The sequence below is a fragment of the Labrus mixtus genome, chromosome 12 (assembly GCF_963584025.1).
Source record: "Labrus mixtus chromosome 12, fLabMix1.1, whole genome shotgun sequence".
NCBI lineage: Eukaryota > Metazoa > Chordata > Actinopteri > Labriformes > Labridae > Labrus > Labrus mixtus.
The window spans coordinates 7995731-8012021 of record NC_083623.1 but is presented as its reverse complement, the minus strand read 5'-3'; the positions used below and the strand labels follow the sequence as shown (position 1 = coordinate 8012021).

At 39.5% G+C, this 16291-nt stretch overlaps 1 protein-coding gene across 8 annotated transcripts in view; it reads left to right on the top strand.

The window, feature by feature from the left end:
• lama2 (laminin, alpha 2) overlaps positions 1–16291 on the top strand; it is a 209785-nt gene that overhangs the window by 77545 nt on the left and 115949 nt on the right. For all 8 annotated transcript variants that reach the window (XM_061051767.1, XM_061051769.1, XM_061051773.1 and 5 more), the window contains exons 15-17: positions 10578–10682; positions 14630–14841; positions 15717–15828. In XM_061051767.1, the coding sequence (XP_060907750.1) occupies positions 10578–10682; positions 14630–14841; positions 15717–15828 (429 nt within the window). The remainder of the gene's footprint in view (positions 1–10577; positions 10683–14629; positions 14842–15716; positions 15829–16291) is intronic.

The following is a 16291-nucleotide window of genomic DNA, read 5'->3' as shown; positions in this document are numbered from 1 at the left end:
ACTTTTTCAGCCTTCAGGACAGCCAAATGCTAACCTACTTTTATCCATTTTGGCCCAAGATTTACAAACGGATTCTCAGCTGAGACGGACAAAATGCTAAACAAAATTAATAGAGTGACAGAAATGGAGAGAAAAAAGATTGAACACATATTTTTCTGACAGCTGATGAAAGAGCTGGAAATATGTTGAAACATGACAGACGCACACAAACAAACAGCTCAGCTTTTGTTTTCCTTTCTCCCTGACTCGCTCTCTAACTCCGCCCGTGCATTTTGTTCTCCCCACTTCTCAAACTATTTTTCATTTTCTTGTCTTTTACGTTGTCCTTTAAAGACGAAGTGATGGAAAACAATAATCAGTTAAAAGGAAAAACCTGCTACAGGTGCAATCCTGAGGCAGAAAAGTGTTCAGAAAAATGCTCCAGTTTCACCTCAGTTTATAGAGGTTGGCACCTCAAAGCTTTGATGAATGAAATCTGTCTTGAAGGTGTTTCTGTAAAATACTTTGTGGGAATACGTTCTCCTTTTTTTTTCTACAGGAGGAACATCACCTTCTGCTGAGCTGTGACTTATGTGTGTGTAGAGGAGTTTGTGTATAGTGCCACTTCTAATCTGGTGCTGATTTCATGAGATGGATTTCCCCTCCCATTTTCACACTTTCCTCTCTCACCTCCCTCTTCTCCTTTTTTTTTAGTTACAAGGCTGGAAAAGTCGTTTCACATCAATCACAGTGGATTTGTTCCAGTTTTCATCAACCAAGTAATTTGGTGTCACGTTCATTTGTGTTCCTGGAAAGTGAGTGGAAAGCTCAATGCAGCAATCCCATTGCCAAGAATTCATGAAAATCATTACAGCTGGTTGTTATTACTAGAAAGACTACATATATGATCGTGGAAAATCTGGATTTACTGACGGTTTCATTAAGACAACATAATGATAAACCATATATACCACCTAGAACATGTTATGGAGGGAGGGCCTTTCTTTTAGTCAACATTATTACCTCCTGTTGCAGAGAATGCTACATGTGGTTGTCGCCTTCGGCCTGTCGTTCCTTAAAAATGTACCTTCCCTGACTTTACCAACTGGTTTGTGAATCCCCCTCTTGAAGCTATGAGTACATCCCATGTCTTTTTTGTTGCATCCACACAGTCTCTCCCACCAAAGATACATGGAGAGACAAAAGGAAATGAGAAGGAGAGAGTAGACTTGAGTGAAGTCTGATCTCTTGTATCCTCAAACAGCAATAACAGCTTTGGCAGGATACTTAAGATGACACGCCTGGAGCTTCTTCAGGTTTGACCAATGACCGAGAGAATATCATTCACGAGACTTGAAACGCAGGTCTTGTGTTTGGCACTTTGGCCCCTGCTTCCTTGTGTCTTTGGAGACAGAAGCAACCAAGTTTGGACAACAAAGTGGATATAAATTGTCACATCCTGGTTGATGAAGCTTTACTGTCAACTGTACTATAAATGGGACAATGATTTAGAAAATAAACACAATGTTTTATGAAAGAAGACTAGTGATGAAGACTCAACACTTGCATGGAAACTCTCAATCTCTTAAGCAGATTCTATATTTAAATTCAGCATGACAGCCGCATGCGAGTCAAGCTAACAATATACCCTTAGACGTTGTTGTCAAGATCAACTCCAATCTTGCTTCGGAAGTTGCTGGTCGGACTGTAAACACTGGCAATACACAGACAAGGAAGTCTTTGTCGGCAGTCCTTTATTGCTAAAGGCTGACTACACAGGCAACCCTGAGAAGTTGGCCATCGCTTCCAGACGCCTGGTCAAGTGATCACAAATGGGTTCCAAGATTTGGGAAATTATAACTTAAATAATAAATTGTGTAAGAAATATATTCATTTTTGTCATTGACTTCTAAACAATAACACTTCAGAATTCAGGTTTTGAGACATTTAATCTCAATGGCCTCAATTTGAGAACCAGAGATCACATCCTCTATTCTGTCTGTCTTTATGTCGATGCTAAAATGCTCATGATTACTGCGCGAGTCTGATCCCCGCCTCAGAATTGTATGTTCTCTTCCTGTATTGAATATTGGGCGTAACATTTCCTTTGTTTGTTACTTGAAGTTTGCTGCTGCTGGAGTTGACTTTGAAGAGTCAGCGAGCCGTGGGAGTGCAGAACAATAATTGATCAACTCTAAGAGGCTGGAAAAGAATGAGTGAGCTGCTCTTAGTCATCTTCAGAATGAAATGTGCATACTGAGTTACAGTCCATCCAAGCGTCTCTCCTCTGCCACCCGCAGGGATAATTATCATGTCATAGTTTTGCACACACCACCTCAAAATGCAACTACGGTGCTCCCTTCTGTTTTACAAATGGCACAGATAAGTATGAGTTTCTGTTCTGTTTTTGCTGCAGTAAATACAAGAATGGCATGTGAAAAGAATCAGTTTGCAATGCAATATTTTTGAGAGAAACACTTTTTGTTTCTACTAAATGTAGGAAGAAAAAAAACATTTATCCAAGTTTGTCTCCTGGTCTTCATCTAATCATTTTGGTCCAAAACTTCTAAGTACATCAGATTAAATAAATACATGATGAAAACTGTAAATTGCTTTCGGCCTAATCAAGAACATCATCAGCCCTCAACCCATTGCCACCCAGACCCCATTGAGGCAGTAAATGGTGGCCCCTAACCTTCAATTTCATCTGAGGGCAAACCCCATGAGGTCCTCAAAACACCAACTGAAAACTGATCCGTCTCATTTATTTACCCCTTGAGTGAACCCTAACCAAGCAACGGAAAAAAGCCCCCTCTGCTCTGGGCTCTTCTGCATGCTTCAAGTCCAAAGAAAGTACCTCCACCTCGACAGCATGAGAGCAGGACCATCTCACAGCTGCATAAACATTCCCCTGTCTTGGAAAACTGCAGACGTGTCATAAAAGACAAGCCCATGCACTCCCTATTTATGATCCCATAAAATGAAAATAGATGTTTCAGTATATTTATCACAATATTGTTTTGCATACATCTTAAACTTGACTCCAGTTTCTGGTTAAAACGGCCAAAAAAATTATTTTGTTGCTATTCCAATGATATTATGAAGCTCTAATTCACACTAATTCACACTAAACACTAATCCTGCACTCAGGGCGTTCACATGTTTTTTTTAAGGTCCCTACACCATGACTATAAATTCTGTTTGAGCTAGCTGGCTCGATAGCACAACACTTTTGGATTTTCCTGCCAAATTCTCTAAGTTCTCTTTCACTTAGAATTCCCCAAGATTTTCCAAAAAGGCATGATAAACGTTTAAATATGCTCAATGTACTTCAGCTCTGTGGCTGCTTTAAATCCCAATCAATAACTACAGAAGTGGAAACATCAAAATATGTACTTTATGGACATTTTAAGGGAGTTGTGTGTAGGTACAGTGGCATCTAGAGATGGGATTTAGATAAACTGATAACCGCTCCTAGTATTCCCCCTTCCTCCATCCTCCTTCAATAAGTGTAGGGAAAGCTACAGGCCGGGAAAACTGTGTGCAAAAAGAAAGCTCTGAAACCAGTCTTTGGTTGATGATTCTGGGCAACTGTAAGAATACTGCAATGCAACATGGGAAGATATGGAAGATTAACACCACTTTTTCCGAACCAACCACAACAGTTTGTATTTTTAGATGACTGAATTTTATTGACAACATACTTATAGATATTCCATTTTTCAAATAACGTTGCAAATGGATGGCTTAGACATTGGACCTTTTGAGTTCTGCTTTGGCAGACATACATAGGACCCTGTATGAAACACTTAACAGATTTGTTTTTTTTACATAATGCAGCTGAAATAAATGGCACACAGGACAATAAGTTTAACATTCTTCAACTAGGATAGGCTAATTGGCCATATTTAAATCTCCATGTTGGTTGACCAATGCCGTCTTAACCCAAGGTGCATGCAGTTTCACATTCTTTAATGAGTTTTCTTCAGGAAATACTGCATCCGTCTCCAACCGTAGCCAACGATGCCAAGGAACTCTTTAATGAGGCCAAATAAATCCAAACAGGACCCTATTCAGATGTGATCCAGTACTGATACAAACTCACTGGACTTTTGGTTGTGTTTTCTTGGTTTAGTGACATTGACTTCTCAAGCTGTTCAGCATTCTTCTGTCTCTTGGTCCATCTGGAGCCAATCTAACCCCACTGCTAGGAACAACAATGATCTTTGTGTGTATGTCTGTATGTGTGTGTAACCGGTAGATAAACAGAGTGAAAACTCCCGATACCAATTGCAAACAACCACAGGCATCAGAAGATGACCCAGGTTTGTGTATGCATGTGTGTGTGTGTGTGTGTGTGTGTGTGTGTGTGTGTGTGTGTGTGTGTGTGTGTGTGTGTGTGTGTGTGTGTGTGTGTGTGTGTGTGTGTGTGTGTGTGTGTGTGTGTGTGTGTGTGTGTGTGTGTGTGTGTCACTTCAGGGGAGTTTGTTTTCTGAGGCTTTTGTGACAATCTGGTTTTCATTTCCTGAAGGATGATTTCCTTTGCCCCCTCCCCAATCTCCTGAAGCGACCATCAGTTGTCACTGTTTGCTTTTGTACTCCAGCAAATGCTGTGTAAGAATGCAGATTGGCAAATACATTGCTCTGAAGAAACTAGGATGTGTTAGGCACAAAAGAAAGTTGCATACTAATAGCTTCTTTTCATTGTAGAACAGCCGTTAACTCCTTAAAATACATAATGTGTTTCGTCCTAGTTTCTCTAAACCTTCCAACAGCGTTGGTGTCTTATATTTCTGTTCCCTTTTGTTGCATTTAAAACAAAGTTGAAAAGTGCAGAGAAGTCAGTGATGATGTTTCAATGACAGTGCTTGACATGCACCATGATACTTTGGGTCAAATAAAAACCCTGAATTCACACGCTTCTCTGCGTCCATTTCTACTACTTGTTGCATAGTTTTAAATTAAGTTTGCAACTCAAGTAAATATAAATATTAGAAATCTATATTTAAAAAGTTATAGCTCATCAAGGCAATCAACAACGTCAATGTCACTTAAAGTTACGCTACATGTGGCATGAAGAACGTCAGATTTTGCAGCTGTTCCCAAAGACAGAGTTGGTATTTTTATACACTCTAACTTGGAGATACAGATAAGGTTAAAGGGATAGTTTTTTTTTTGTTTGAAGTGTTCTTCTATGATGTGCTTGTTGGTAGTGAGTGCATTAACCACAGGAGATACTGGTCCCTTTAAAACCCTAACCCCGATCTGTGGGCTGCCGGCACAGGAGCACATCAGAATCAGAATCAGAATCAGGTTTTATTGCCAAGTACATTTACACATACAAGGAATCTGACTTGGTGTATTGGTACTAAACAGTTAACAAGGAAATAAAGCAGAACTAGCAACAACTTAAATAATACAGTATAAGAAGCTATTACAATATATAAAATATCAATTAAAAATGTAAAATATAAAATATAAAAAATAAAAAACACAAAATGTACAAAAGGTGCAATGTAGGAGCTGTGCAGTGGACTATGAGAAAAAAAATCTTAGTGTATGTAACCTACTCACAGAGTGCATGTAAAGAAAATACATGTAAAGTCCACCACATGAATGGTGTCAAGAGTGCAAAAAGAAAGTGGCTTGGATTTTTTGGTAGGTTCTTCTTAAAATCGACGTGATTATGTGGCAAAAATGGACAGTAAGTAATGCTGGACACGTGCATCTCAGAACAGATAACATGCCAGGAATGATTCTCAGAAGCTTTTTTATGATATTATTTGCGTTAAACACAGTTTTGGTGGGTCGTTCTCCACAATAAGTCCAACTGTTAACAGAAAGAACAACAGTGTTCAAACCAGGGTCCACCAACACTTGTTGGTCATTCAAATGCTCCAACTTTTGTTATTTAAAGTTTTGGAAATGTCATATTATAATATCATGGCTCTTTTGGGAATCCTGGAGGAGGACTGAGGTCGATAGTGACTCATCCTCACACCTCTTCTTGCTCCACGCCAAACCCACTCCTTAGCTAACTCAATCTCTTAACTTTACTTCACTTGTTACCCTCCTCCCTCCTCCCTCTCACTTGTTCATTGTTTTTGTGTTTTTCTCTTACTGTTCTGACTTTTGCACATTATCAAATTTTTTGTTTCTCCCTCTTCATTACTTTCTGCCTCCTCTCGTGTTTTTCATTCACGTATCCTCTGCCTCTCTGTGTCGACTTGTATCCACTTTAACTGATAAACAGCTATAGCAAAGATGAAGCCAACATTGCTGGTTCTGTGAAGAGTTATTTTTTAGGTTTAAACTTTAGAGTTGTACATTTCCTCACAATAATGTGAAGTATGTGCAATCACAAGAGGCGGTAGGCTAAATGCTGTTAAATGTCATAAAGCTGTTGTTCAGATTTTAAAAAGATGAAAATGTTGCCATTTGATGCGTTGTACCAGAGTTAACCTAGAGCTAGGTCACATCTGCAGTCCCTCGGCAAATCAAAATTGGCAAAATTACTGTTGGCTGACATTTTTTTTTTCAGAGTAGAAGAGTGTAAATGTTACCAATTATCATTGAAACAAAAAGAGAAATCAAAAGGCCTGTATGTAGCTGAAAGTCATTTTACCTAATTAGTTCAATTACAGTTTTAGCATTCAGCTACTTCTGCGCTACCGTTATCCGTAGCTAACATTAGCTTGTGAGTGCTAACATTACTTATTGACAGTGCTACTCTAAATAATTGGAAAGGGTTGTATCCCTTTTGTAACTATAATCCGAAGGGCTTGGATTCTCACATTAGCTTGCCCGTTGGTAGCCAATGGCTAATCCATTCAGTGGTTTAATGACTCAGTGTCCCTCCAGATTTTCCCTCTCTTGAAGCGGTACAATTATTATTGTTTTTTGATTCTTGCATTTACAGTATATAACGAAAAGCTAACAGCTTGGAATTCAAGAGTAAAATGTTATTATCAATCTGATAAAACTTCATCTCTAACATCAAAGGAAATGGTTTGTTCCCATCACAACAAACTATTCAGGTCAACATGTTTTCTTCTGTTTCAGTAGATATTACTGTTGTGATATAAAATAATTTAGCTCTTTCACCCTAACCTGAATGGCCTGTATAAACGGATATTTCAAAGACTATTACAAGAGGTTCAGTTTAATGAAGATTGTTCCATGTTCTTGATTAGGGTTTTAGCAGCAAGGATTATGTTTCTTATTCTGTCCGCTAATAGAGTTAATAACAGGCTTATGGCGCTCTCCTGGGGATCCGACTGATGTCTATTGTAGCTGCGTCTGAGTGGTTATTGTCCCTTCATTTCCACTTCCCATAATACCCCTCTCCTTTCCCATAATTCTGTTCTCCCATTGTGCTTTTCTTTTGGTCTTTTCTATCTCCTGTGTTTTGTTTCCTTTATCCCCCCCACCACCCCCCCCACCACCCCAACAGGGTAGACACGGGTTATCAGGTTGTCATGACAAAGGCTGTGATTGTGCTCCAGGTTGAGTGGATGGCGTCACAGAATCGAGTTTTCCGAGAAATGGCAATAATTTCCAAGGAAGCAAATTGCTAAATTCAGTAGTGCTCAGAGGACGTGGAATCATCCTCAGCTAGAAGAGTTCTCAAGAACACACGGATGAAGCTATCTCTTATTCTTCGGATGAATTTGTACGCTGCTGAGTGGTGACTGATCAAAACAGCAACAATACAAACAAGGGTAAAAGAATACTGTACATCAACAATTCTCAACATGGTGCCCAGGACCCCAATGGTGTTTTCAGTCCCGTAAAACACGTTCAAAAGAAATACTTTGGGAAGCTGTAAAAGCCTACCGTACATGACCTGCCCAGCAGTATTCAGACTCTTTTAGTGATCGCCTGGTGAAAAAGGGTGGAGCTTTTCAAAGTCTTGGAGTATCTTATTTCTTTGTGGAATCTCATAACAATGTCATAGGCAATGCCATGATATCATAGGCTTTGTTTGGTCTACCAGCCCAGCTTTTTTCTTTTAACTTTCTCCATTGCTGAAGTCCATTATTGAAATGTAAGCCACATAATGTCGTGGGTCTAAATTTACAAAAACTCTGTTTTGCATTATCTGTAAACAGAGGCGCTGCTTCAATTGGCAAGGCAGGCAACTGCTTGGGGCCCCAAGCCAGTAGAGGGCCCCCAAGGGCTGACCAACTTTAAACCACAGCAATGCCTCAAAATGTGAAAATTTTGCAGTGGCAGTAGGAAACCTCCCTAAGGGGGCCCCATCTGACACCACTCGCTCTCAATGCCCTGCTCAGTGTCACATGCATTATGGCTGTGAAAACCAATTGTCAATGAAGGTTAAATGAAGAGGAATTATCCGTCTGCGAGAGAAAATAGAGGGAGGGAAATAATAATGAAGGCTGGTTGGAGGGGCGCCCAATGAATTTTTGCCTAGGACCCCAACAGACCCTAGATTCAGCACTGTCTGTAAAGCATCTTCTGTGCTGTCTATTACGACCATGATGCTGCTCATTGTTGCAGTGGGGGAAAAAAACTAGATGTATTTCTGTATGAGACACACAAGTGTGACTTCAAAGTCTGGATGAGAGTGCAGCTGAGAGGATGTTGGAGGAGGTTGAAGTCTTTGACATTCGCAGTCTGTGTAATGTGGGTTTAAACTATGATTTTACTATCCTCTGAAGTCCAAATCAGCAAATGGGGTTAGAGATAGAGAATAAGTGTTAGTCAATAAAACGTACACCTCCATGCCCGCTGGTGTATGTGTGTGTATGTGTGTGTGTGTGTGTGTATTTTCAGTCAGCTGTGAAATGGCTGATTCCTCCTCGCGCTTTAAGAACTGAGAGTAATGATGTAGAATGGAAGAGGTTTATAGAGGCATTAAGCTCACCTCTTACACCCTCTCTCTGCCTCCCTCTGTCTCTATTTCTCCCCCTCTTCCTCAATGTCCCCCTCTCTCAGTTTTTATGGTTGGCATTATTATCTCGCTCTCCCACCCATTACTGTTCAGGTTGGAGCAGAATAATAAATTTCAGGATCATGCCGACGCTGCGTTTCTGCTCCTAAAGCTCATTCTGTGGACTCGACAGAAACCCTACAGAAACACAAGGCGACAATGATTCTGGCATATTCTTCATCTTCTTACTTTTTGAACACTTTTTTAATGTTTTTGTTTCTTTTAGGGAGTGGCAACATCAGAAGTTGAAGCACGTCTTGGTTTCATTGTGTTGCTGTTGAAATAGTTGTGACATTTGTAAAGTAGTGCTGTTGCTAAGATACATCTTAATCTGAAGGTGTTATGTAGAATTTCATGAGCTCACTAATGATTCAATGGATCATTTTGAAAAGAATTTGAAGTTCACACTTGAAAACATTTGGGCTTGATTTCGAGTCTGTCAAAAGGGAAAGTTAGTTTTGTATATTCTGCACTTTTAGATGAAGCTAGAACTGAAAGTCAGAACTACTGCTTCTGCAGTTGTTTTAAAACGATCTTAGTTGTGCCATGAATTGTGTTTGCATTCAAAATATTTCCATACCAGTATGCTGAACATTTCAGCAGTTCAAATAAGAAGGATTCATACAACAGGATACAAATGCATAACATGGGTTTTACACTACCAATTGGTCCTCCTTGTTGCAAATTATCTTAGCATTATGTGACTGTTGTTTGGTCATGTTTGCCCGATTCAAACCCCCATGTCAAGGTTTTTACGGTATTTATGCCACTGTGACGTTTCACCTTCAATATGAATGTCACAGAGGCACAATGTACCGTCTCACAAGGTAGTAAAAGAGGCATGACAGGATCGGCAGAGCCAGCGAGGGAGGGCAGCGATGTGTGTGTGTGTGTGTGTGTGTGTGTGTGCATTTCTGACTGTGTGTGTGTGTATGTGGACCTCCCGTTTTACGATGCTCACTTGCGCTTCCGCAGCACCACAAGGCAACGTGGATTCACAGACTGGGACACCCATATTACACAGTTGCAGAATCAATAAATGTGTTAAGGTGCGATTATTAATGTCGCCTTGCAAAAATGGTTCTGCTTTTCTGTTTGTGATTCATTGGTGTGTCACCTGTAGATTAATTCACTAGTGTGATACCATAGGAATGGGTTATAGCATTACCTGTGTTCAGTGACATGGTAAATAGTCTGTGCTAAACCTAAAAAAAATACAATGTCCACTCACCCATTCAAAAGCTGCGCTGAAAGACTTTTAGGGGTCAAAAACTGCACAAGATACCATCCAAGTAAAGTTTCAATCTTCACATCTGTTCAGCTGTCTTTGTCACTTCCTCTGTCCAGTGTTGTTCTAACTTCAGGTTTCTCTTTCCCTTTAATCTCCAAGCGCCCCCTATTGGTGTGGAGTGTGGTTGATATTGATGCATGCTTACCTAAAGCAAGACTATAACTTTTGAACAGAATAAGTGAACCTACTTTTCCAATGAAAAACTATTTTAATAGACGAGAATCAACATCTTGCTAACTTCCTTAGAATATGAGCTTGGGCTGTATTGCATCATAAATATCATCAATATTTCTCTGAGTTTCCACAGAGTTTGGATCAAATATAAACCTGTTGTCTTTTTGTGTGTTTTCTCAGCTTACAGCCTACGGAGGGAGCGTGGTGTACTCTGTGTCTTATTCTATAGACCAACAAGAACAAAGAGTCATCAGAGTCACTTCAGAACCCGACCTGATCATAGAGGTACGTTTTTAAACATGCACAAAGATGGAAACATCCACGAACATTGGCACATTGGAAATTGGGCTTTGAGTTATCAAAATTGTGTTTTATTCTGAGTTTTATATTGCATTTGAGTTATACATAAGAGGCACTTGGCAGAAATATGCTTAATTTTCTGGTGCAGCACACTGGTCTTCAAAATTGATCAGGATGTCTCTAACACTTGAGAAAAACACATTGTTTTGCGTTGGAGGGAAATTTGTCCCAACCAGGCGAAACCCAATTTAAAAGTGGTGTAAATGTGGGCTTGTTCATGTATTTGTGTCTGCAGCATTACATGTATTGTCTCATTGACTTATGCACCAGTGAAGTCCACGAGAGGAAGTTCCAAATAAAAGTTGCTGAAAACACACACATTCACACACACACACACACACACTCACACACACATATGTACACATACACACACAAAAGCTCCAGCTTGCACAGAAATGCTGACCTTAGAAATAAAAAATGCAGATGGAGAGTCCCCCCTCCCCATTCTCTCTTGTCTCTATAATGAGCAGGTTGTGATATGATGTATGGCAGCAATAAGCAAAGCAGCAACTCTATTAGTTAACTGTTTATACCTCCTATATCACTAACACAACTGTGTGTGTGTGTGTGTGTGTGTGTGTGTGTGTGTGTGTGTGTGTGTGTGTGTGTGTGTGTGTGTGTGTGTGTGTGTGTGTGTGTGTGTGTGTGTGTGTGTGTGTGTGTGTGTGTGTGTGTGTGTGTGTGTGTTTGCAGCAGGATAGTGTGTGTTTCTGCATGTTCAGAGTGTGCCAGTGCTGCAGAAATGATCCTGTTATTTTACACACACAACTATGAACCAAACACTGCATCTGTAAAAAATATTCTGTAATGAATCCTCAGGCACAAACAGAAAAGTACATATACTGTATATAAACTAGTTTGATCTAGTAGGAATGAAACATTCGACTATATAAGGGTTCAAATAAGAATTATTAGTGTATTAGGAGATTCAGTTTCTTGCCTTTAAGTAATGTGAAATAAAATGCACCTTTCTGCAGAAAGTTAAAACAAGGACGGAGGAATGACGGGTAAAGAAAATAAGGCAACAAAGACGGGATGGAAGTAATGAATTAAAAAATCAATCAAATTCCAAAGCAGAAAGAAAGAAAGGACTATAAGAAGGAAAGAAGAAGAATGACACAAGAGAACAAGAGAATGTAGAGGAAAGGAAGAAATCATGAAGGAGGAGGGGACAAGAAAAAACAGGAAGAAGAAGAAAGGAACAAGGGAATAAATAAAGAAACACAAGAAAGGTGAAAGAGAGAATGAAGGAAAGAAAGACATATAGGATATATAGATATACTGTGTATATATATATATATAGGACTGAGGAATAAAATAAAATAAATGAACAAATAAGACCAGAAGCTAGGGGAATTTTAAGCCATGGGGAAGGAAAAAAGTGATATAGGAAGGAAGAAATAAGGAAATGGATAGGAAGAAAAACAAGGAAATAAATGTGATTAAATAATAGGGGAGATAAGGTGGGAAGAAAGGAAGGAAGAAAAGGAGGAAATAAACATATAGAATGAAAAAGGGTGAAAGAAAAGAGAAGGAGAGAACAAAAAAAGAAGAATGTTTGAATGGAGAAAAATAAAAAAGGTAAATTAGCAGGGGGAAAAGATAGAAGAAAGACGACAAAAGGAAGGGAATAAACAGAAGAAGTAGAAAAACAGAAAATAAATAAATCTTAGAAATAAGAAGAAGTGAAGTAAGGATGAAGAAAAGAGACAGGGGTGAAGAAAAAAGGAGTGAATAAAAGTTTGAAAAAGTACAGAGAGGAAAAAAACAGAGTGATGGACAGAGAGCAGCGAGCATGTGTTATTTAAAGACATGTCACAGAGATGGACAGACGGGGAGGAGGGAGGGGGAGGGGTGTGGAGGAAAGGAGGACAAGTGTCAGTCTGCTTGTCAACAAAAAGCCCGACCAGATGATGACGATAATGAGCCACCTACACACTGTCAGACGCCTCTCTTCCTCGTCACCGTTTCTCTCTCAGCTCGTGTCTCGCTTGGTGCCGTCTCTCTGAAGCCGGTTGTGATACTGTTTGTCGTGAAACGCATGAAGACACTTGTGTCTTTGTTGTAACGTTGTGTGGATCTGAATACACAATCATCTCTGTGTCTTTGTTTGTCTGGCTGGCTTTGTTTATTATTCCCATGTCTTTGTCTTAAACCCACCCACTTTATCAGCCTCCATCAGCAGAGTTTTAAAAAAAAAACAATTTAATTACCAAGTCTTTCATGACAAGTTTCTCATTCTGCAAAGAACAAAAAAGTTAATTATGTTTAGGATTGTTTTCAGATTTTTATTCTGGTCTTTATTGAATGGGATGGATATAGAGTGGTGGGAAATATGGGGAGAGAGAGTTGGGGATGACATGCAACAAATATCTTAACGATCAGGAGTTGAACCTGTGACCGGTGTGAAGGGGAATGTAGCCTCAGTATATGAGCTGCCTGCTCTTATAACTGAGCTAAATCATCGCCCCAGCGCAGTATGTTTTTCTTAAATGATCTAGAAACCAGAAAAGATATGCTCTCTCATATAATCAGACAGATTTAACTTGTTGCTTAGTGCTGTGTTTATGATGGCTTAACGTTGGGTCTTTTTAAGATAATATAGCAAAGAGTACGGTATTTTACCTGCTCTTTTGTAAAGTGTCTTGAGATAACATTTGTAATGAATTGGCGCTACACACGGGTTTCTTTTTTAGAAAAACTCCGAACATCAATGTTTACTAAAATCTGTATTCCACTCGTTGAGACGTTGACCTCCATTGTTTCACACAAAAAACTTTAAAAGACATCAATTAGCAACACTGCTGCGCTTTGTTACATGTTGGCCTTTTCTTGCAATGAACATATGCACTGCAGTTTCTCTGAGTCCATCCGATATAAACCATTCTCCTGCCAGAAATACTCACAAGTTCAACAAATGTGTACTAATCCTCAGAAGGAAATAGACCCAAGAATGTGCTTTCAAACCCTTGTTTTAGTCATATTAGATGAAAACTCTACAGTGTCAGAGCTGTCTAAGTAAGATCTGTACTCTTACTGTAAAGTAAACTTATATTGTTGCTCTGTTCAGTAAAGAAAACATCTGTTGTAGCTGAGAGCTGAGTGTATGTATATTGACGGACACACTAATGCATTGGTATTCATTTTGGGGAGTTCATAGGATTTCTTCATGATAAGAAATAAATTGGAATGTGCAAATCTAAATCTAAAACCCCAGACCATGATGCATACCTGAATCTTTAAGAGAGTTTTTCCTGAGGTGGCTTTGTATGGTATTTATTTTCCTATTTTTATTTCTGTCATTATCTCTGAATCTCTCTCTATACCCTGCTTCTCCTCTCTGTCTGGTTATCCCTCTCTCCATCTACTCTCTTACAATTAGTTTATATTTAATGGTTTATTGGCATCTTAAGCTCCCTCTCTCTCTCTCTCTCTCTCTCTCTCTGTCGCCCTCTTTCTCTCTCTCTCTCTCTCTCTCTCTCTCCCTCTCTCTCCTCTCTCTCTCTCTCTCTCTCTCTCTCTCTCTCTCTCTCTCTCTCTCTCTCTCCCTCCTCCAGTAGTTGTCACTCTGCGTTAGGCGCTACATGCCATTGATCTGTTCTCAACAAGAGATAGTCAGATAGCAGGCCCGGCCTCAATTCACTTTGTATTCAGTCCATTCAAAATGTCAATAGAAACCTCAGCTCATTACCTAATGACACATCATTCACTCTTACTGTCCTCTTTTCCCGATCAGTTGAATATCATAGTCCTTTCTGAAAGACTTGTCATACTGAATTGATGTTCTAAAGACTACTCTGAAGATTTATTGAGTTAAAAGTGAACTGCAACAAAGGGAACTAAAAGTTTTCTTTTTTTACTATCTCTGCCAGGGAGGCGGGATCAAGATCATCGACAGGCGTTATGGCCAGCCCGTGTACCCATCCTCTCCGAGCACCAACCAGATTGCTCTCCTCCCGGAGAACTTCCTGGTTTTGGAGACCGCACAGCCGATCAGTCGGAGGGATTTTCTGTCTGTGCTGGCTAATGTGAACAAAGTGATGGTGCGGGCCTCTTATAGCACAGAGACCAGCGCTGTGTACAGGTAGAACTGCATTCAGAGACACTCGTCGTTCATTTCAAACACACTTTAGTATTTTTTTTAATGACTTTACAAGTGTTGAATGCAAGGTTTTGCTTGTGTACCATTTAAACAGGGGTGAGTCCAGGGGTGCTCTTGGGGGGGCCAGGTCCTCCTCGGTTTCACCAATATATTATATAAAAAGATGGAGGACATGACAGCTCCACAAATGTTTGAACTCTCCCTGGACAAACTCCTGATACATAAAGCCCTAAAACCTGAACTGTGATACTCATTTCCATAGGATTCAATATAAGTTTAACTACTATCTCATGAAAAGTAACTACTTTACTGTTCACACTGAAAAATGTATTTTTTATACTTTTAATTGCATTGGAAATTCCTTTAAATTACAAGAACCAAAATCATGTAATTACAGTTTCTAAAAGCAGGAATAAACACATTTTCATAATTGTGAGATTTTTTTTACAGCCGTTTAAATATGCTTCAAAACTTATAAAGTATTAAATAGCAGCAACGTATGTAAACTCTCAGTCGCGTTAAACCAGAAATATCATTAATAGCTTCATGAAACACAACTTGCCCAGAGCTGAGACTCTCTGGCGGCTCTTTCTTAGGCTGTGAAACTCTCCTTTAACCTTCTGTTACCTTAACATAAAGTCGTCTGGTTTATTGCTGCAGCTTATTGCTGTCTGGATAATAATTCTGCCTGAGATAATGAACCCAGGTCATAAAAGTTGTCAAAGACTAATCAGCCAAATTGGACTGTTTATTTAAGTGAAGGAGTATATTTGACTGTAAAGCTAGATAGACCCCCACCGTGCCTCATGCAGTCTGTATGTGTGCGTGTGTGTGTGTGCGTGTGTGTGTGTTTGTAGACTCCACTCATTCTCGATGCAGGAAGCTAATCCGGCTGCCAGAGGAGAGAAGAGAGCTTCAGCTGTAGAAATCTGCTCTTGTCCACCTGGATATGCAGGAACTTCTTGTGAGGTAAACACACCAAAGAAGAATACACAATTACACAAATATTAAAGCTCCTGTGGGGACGCTTTGGTTTGTGTGGATTTTGGCGCCCCCCTGTGGACATTCTTATCTCTTTGCTGATCTAGTCCTTTACATGTGTAACTAAGGATATCTAACTCCAAAGCGCATCCTGCTGTCTTATTACAGTCAAACATATAACTCAATGGGAATATTTGCCTTGGAAAAGTAATAAGAAAAAAGCTGTTGTGGCAGAGCTGTTATTCTGACACCTACCCAGTGGCAGGATTTACGAGCATTAGAAATTGGTATAAAGTTGTTGAGGCCTTTTAGAGTTAGACTTGTTGGTCTTTTGGGGGTAATAGATATTTTTAAGTCTTTTTGGGTCTTTAGGTTTTTAGGCTTTTTAGCTCTTTTAGGGCTAGTGTTTGGCTTTTAGAGTCTTTATATTTTGATTTTAGCTCACATTAAG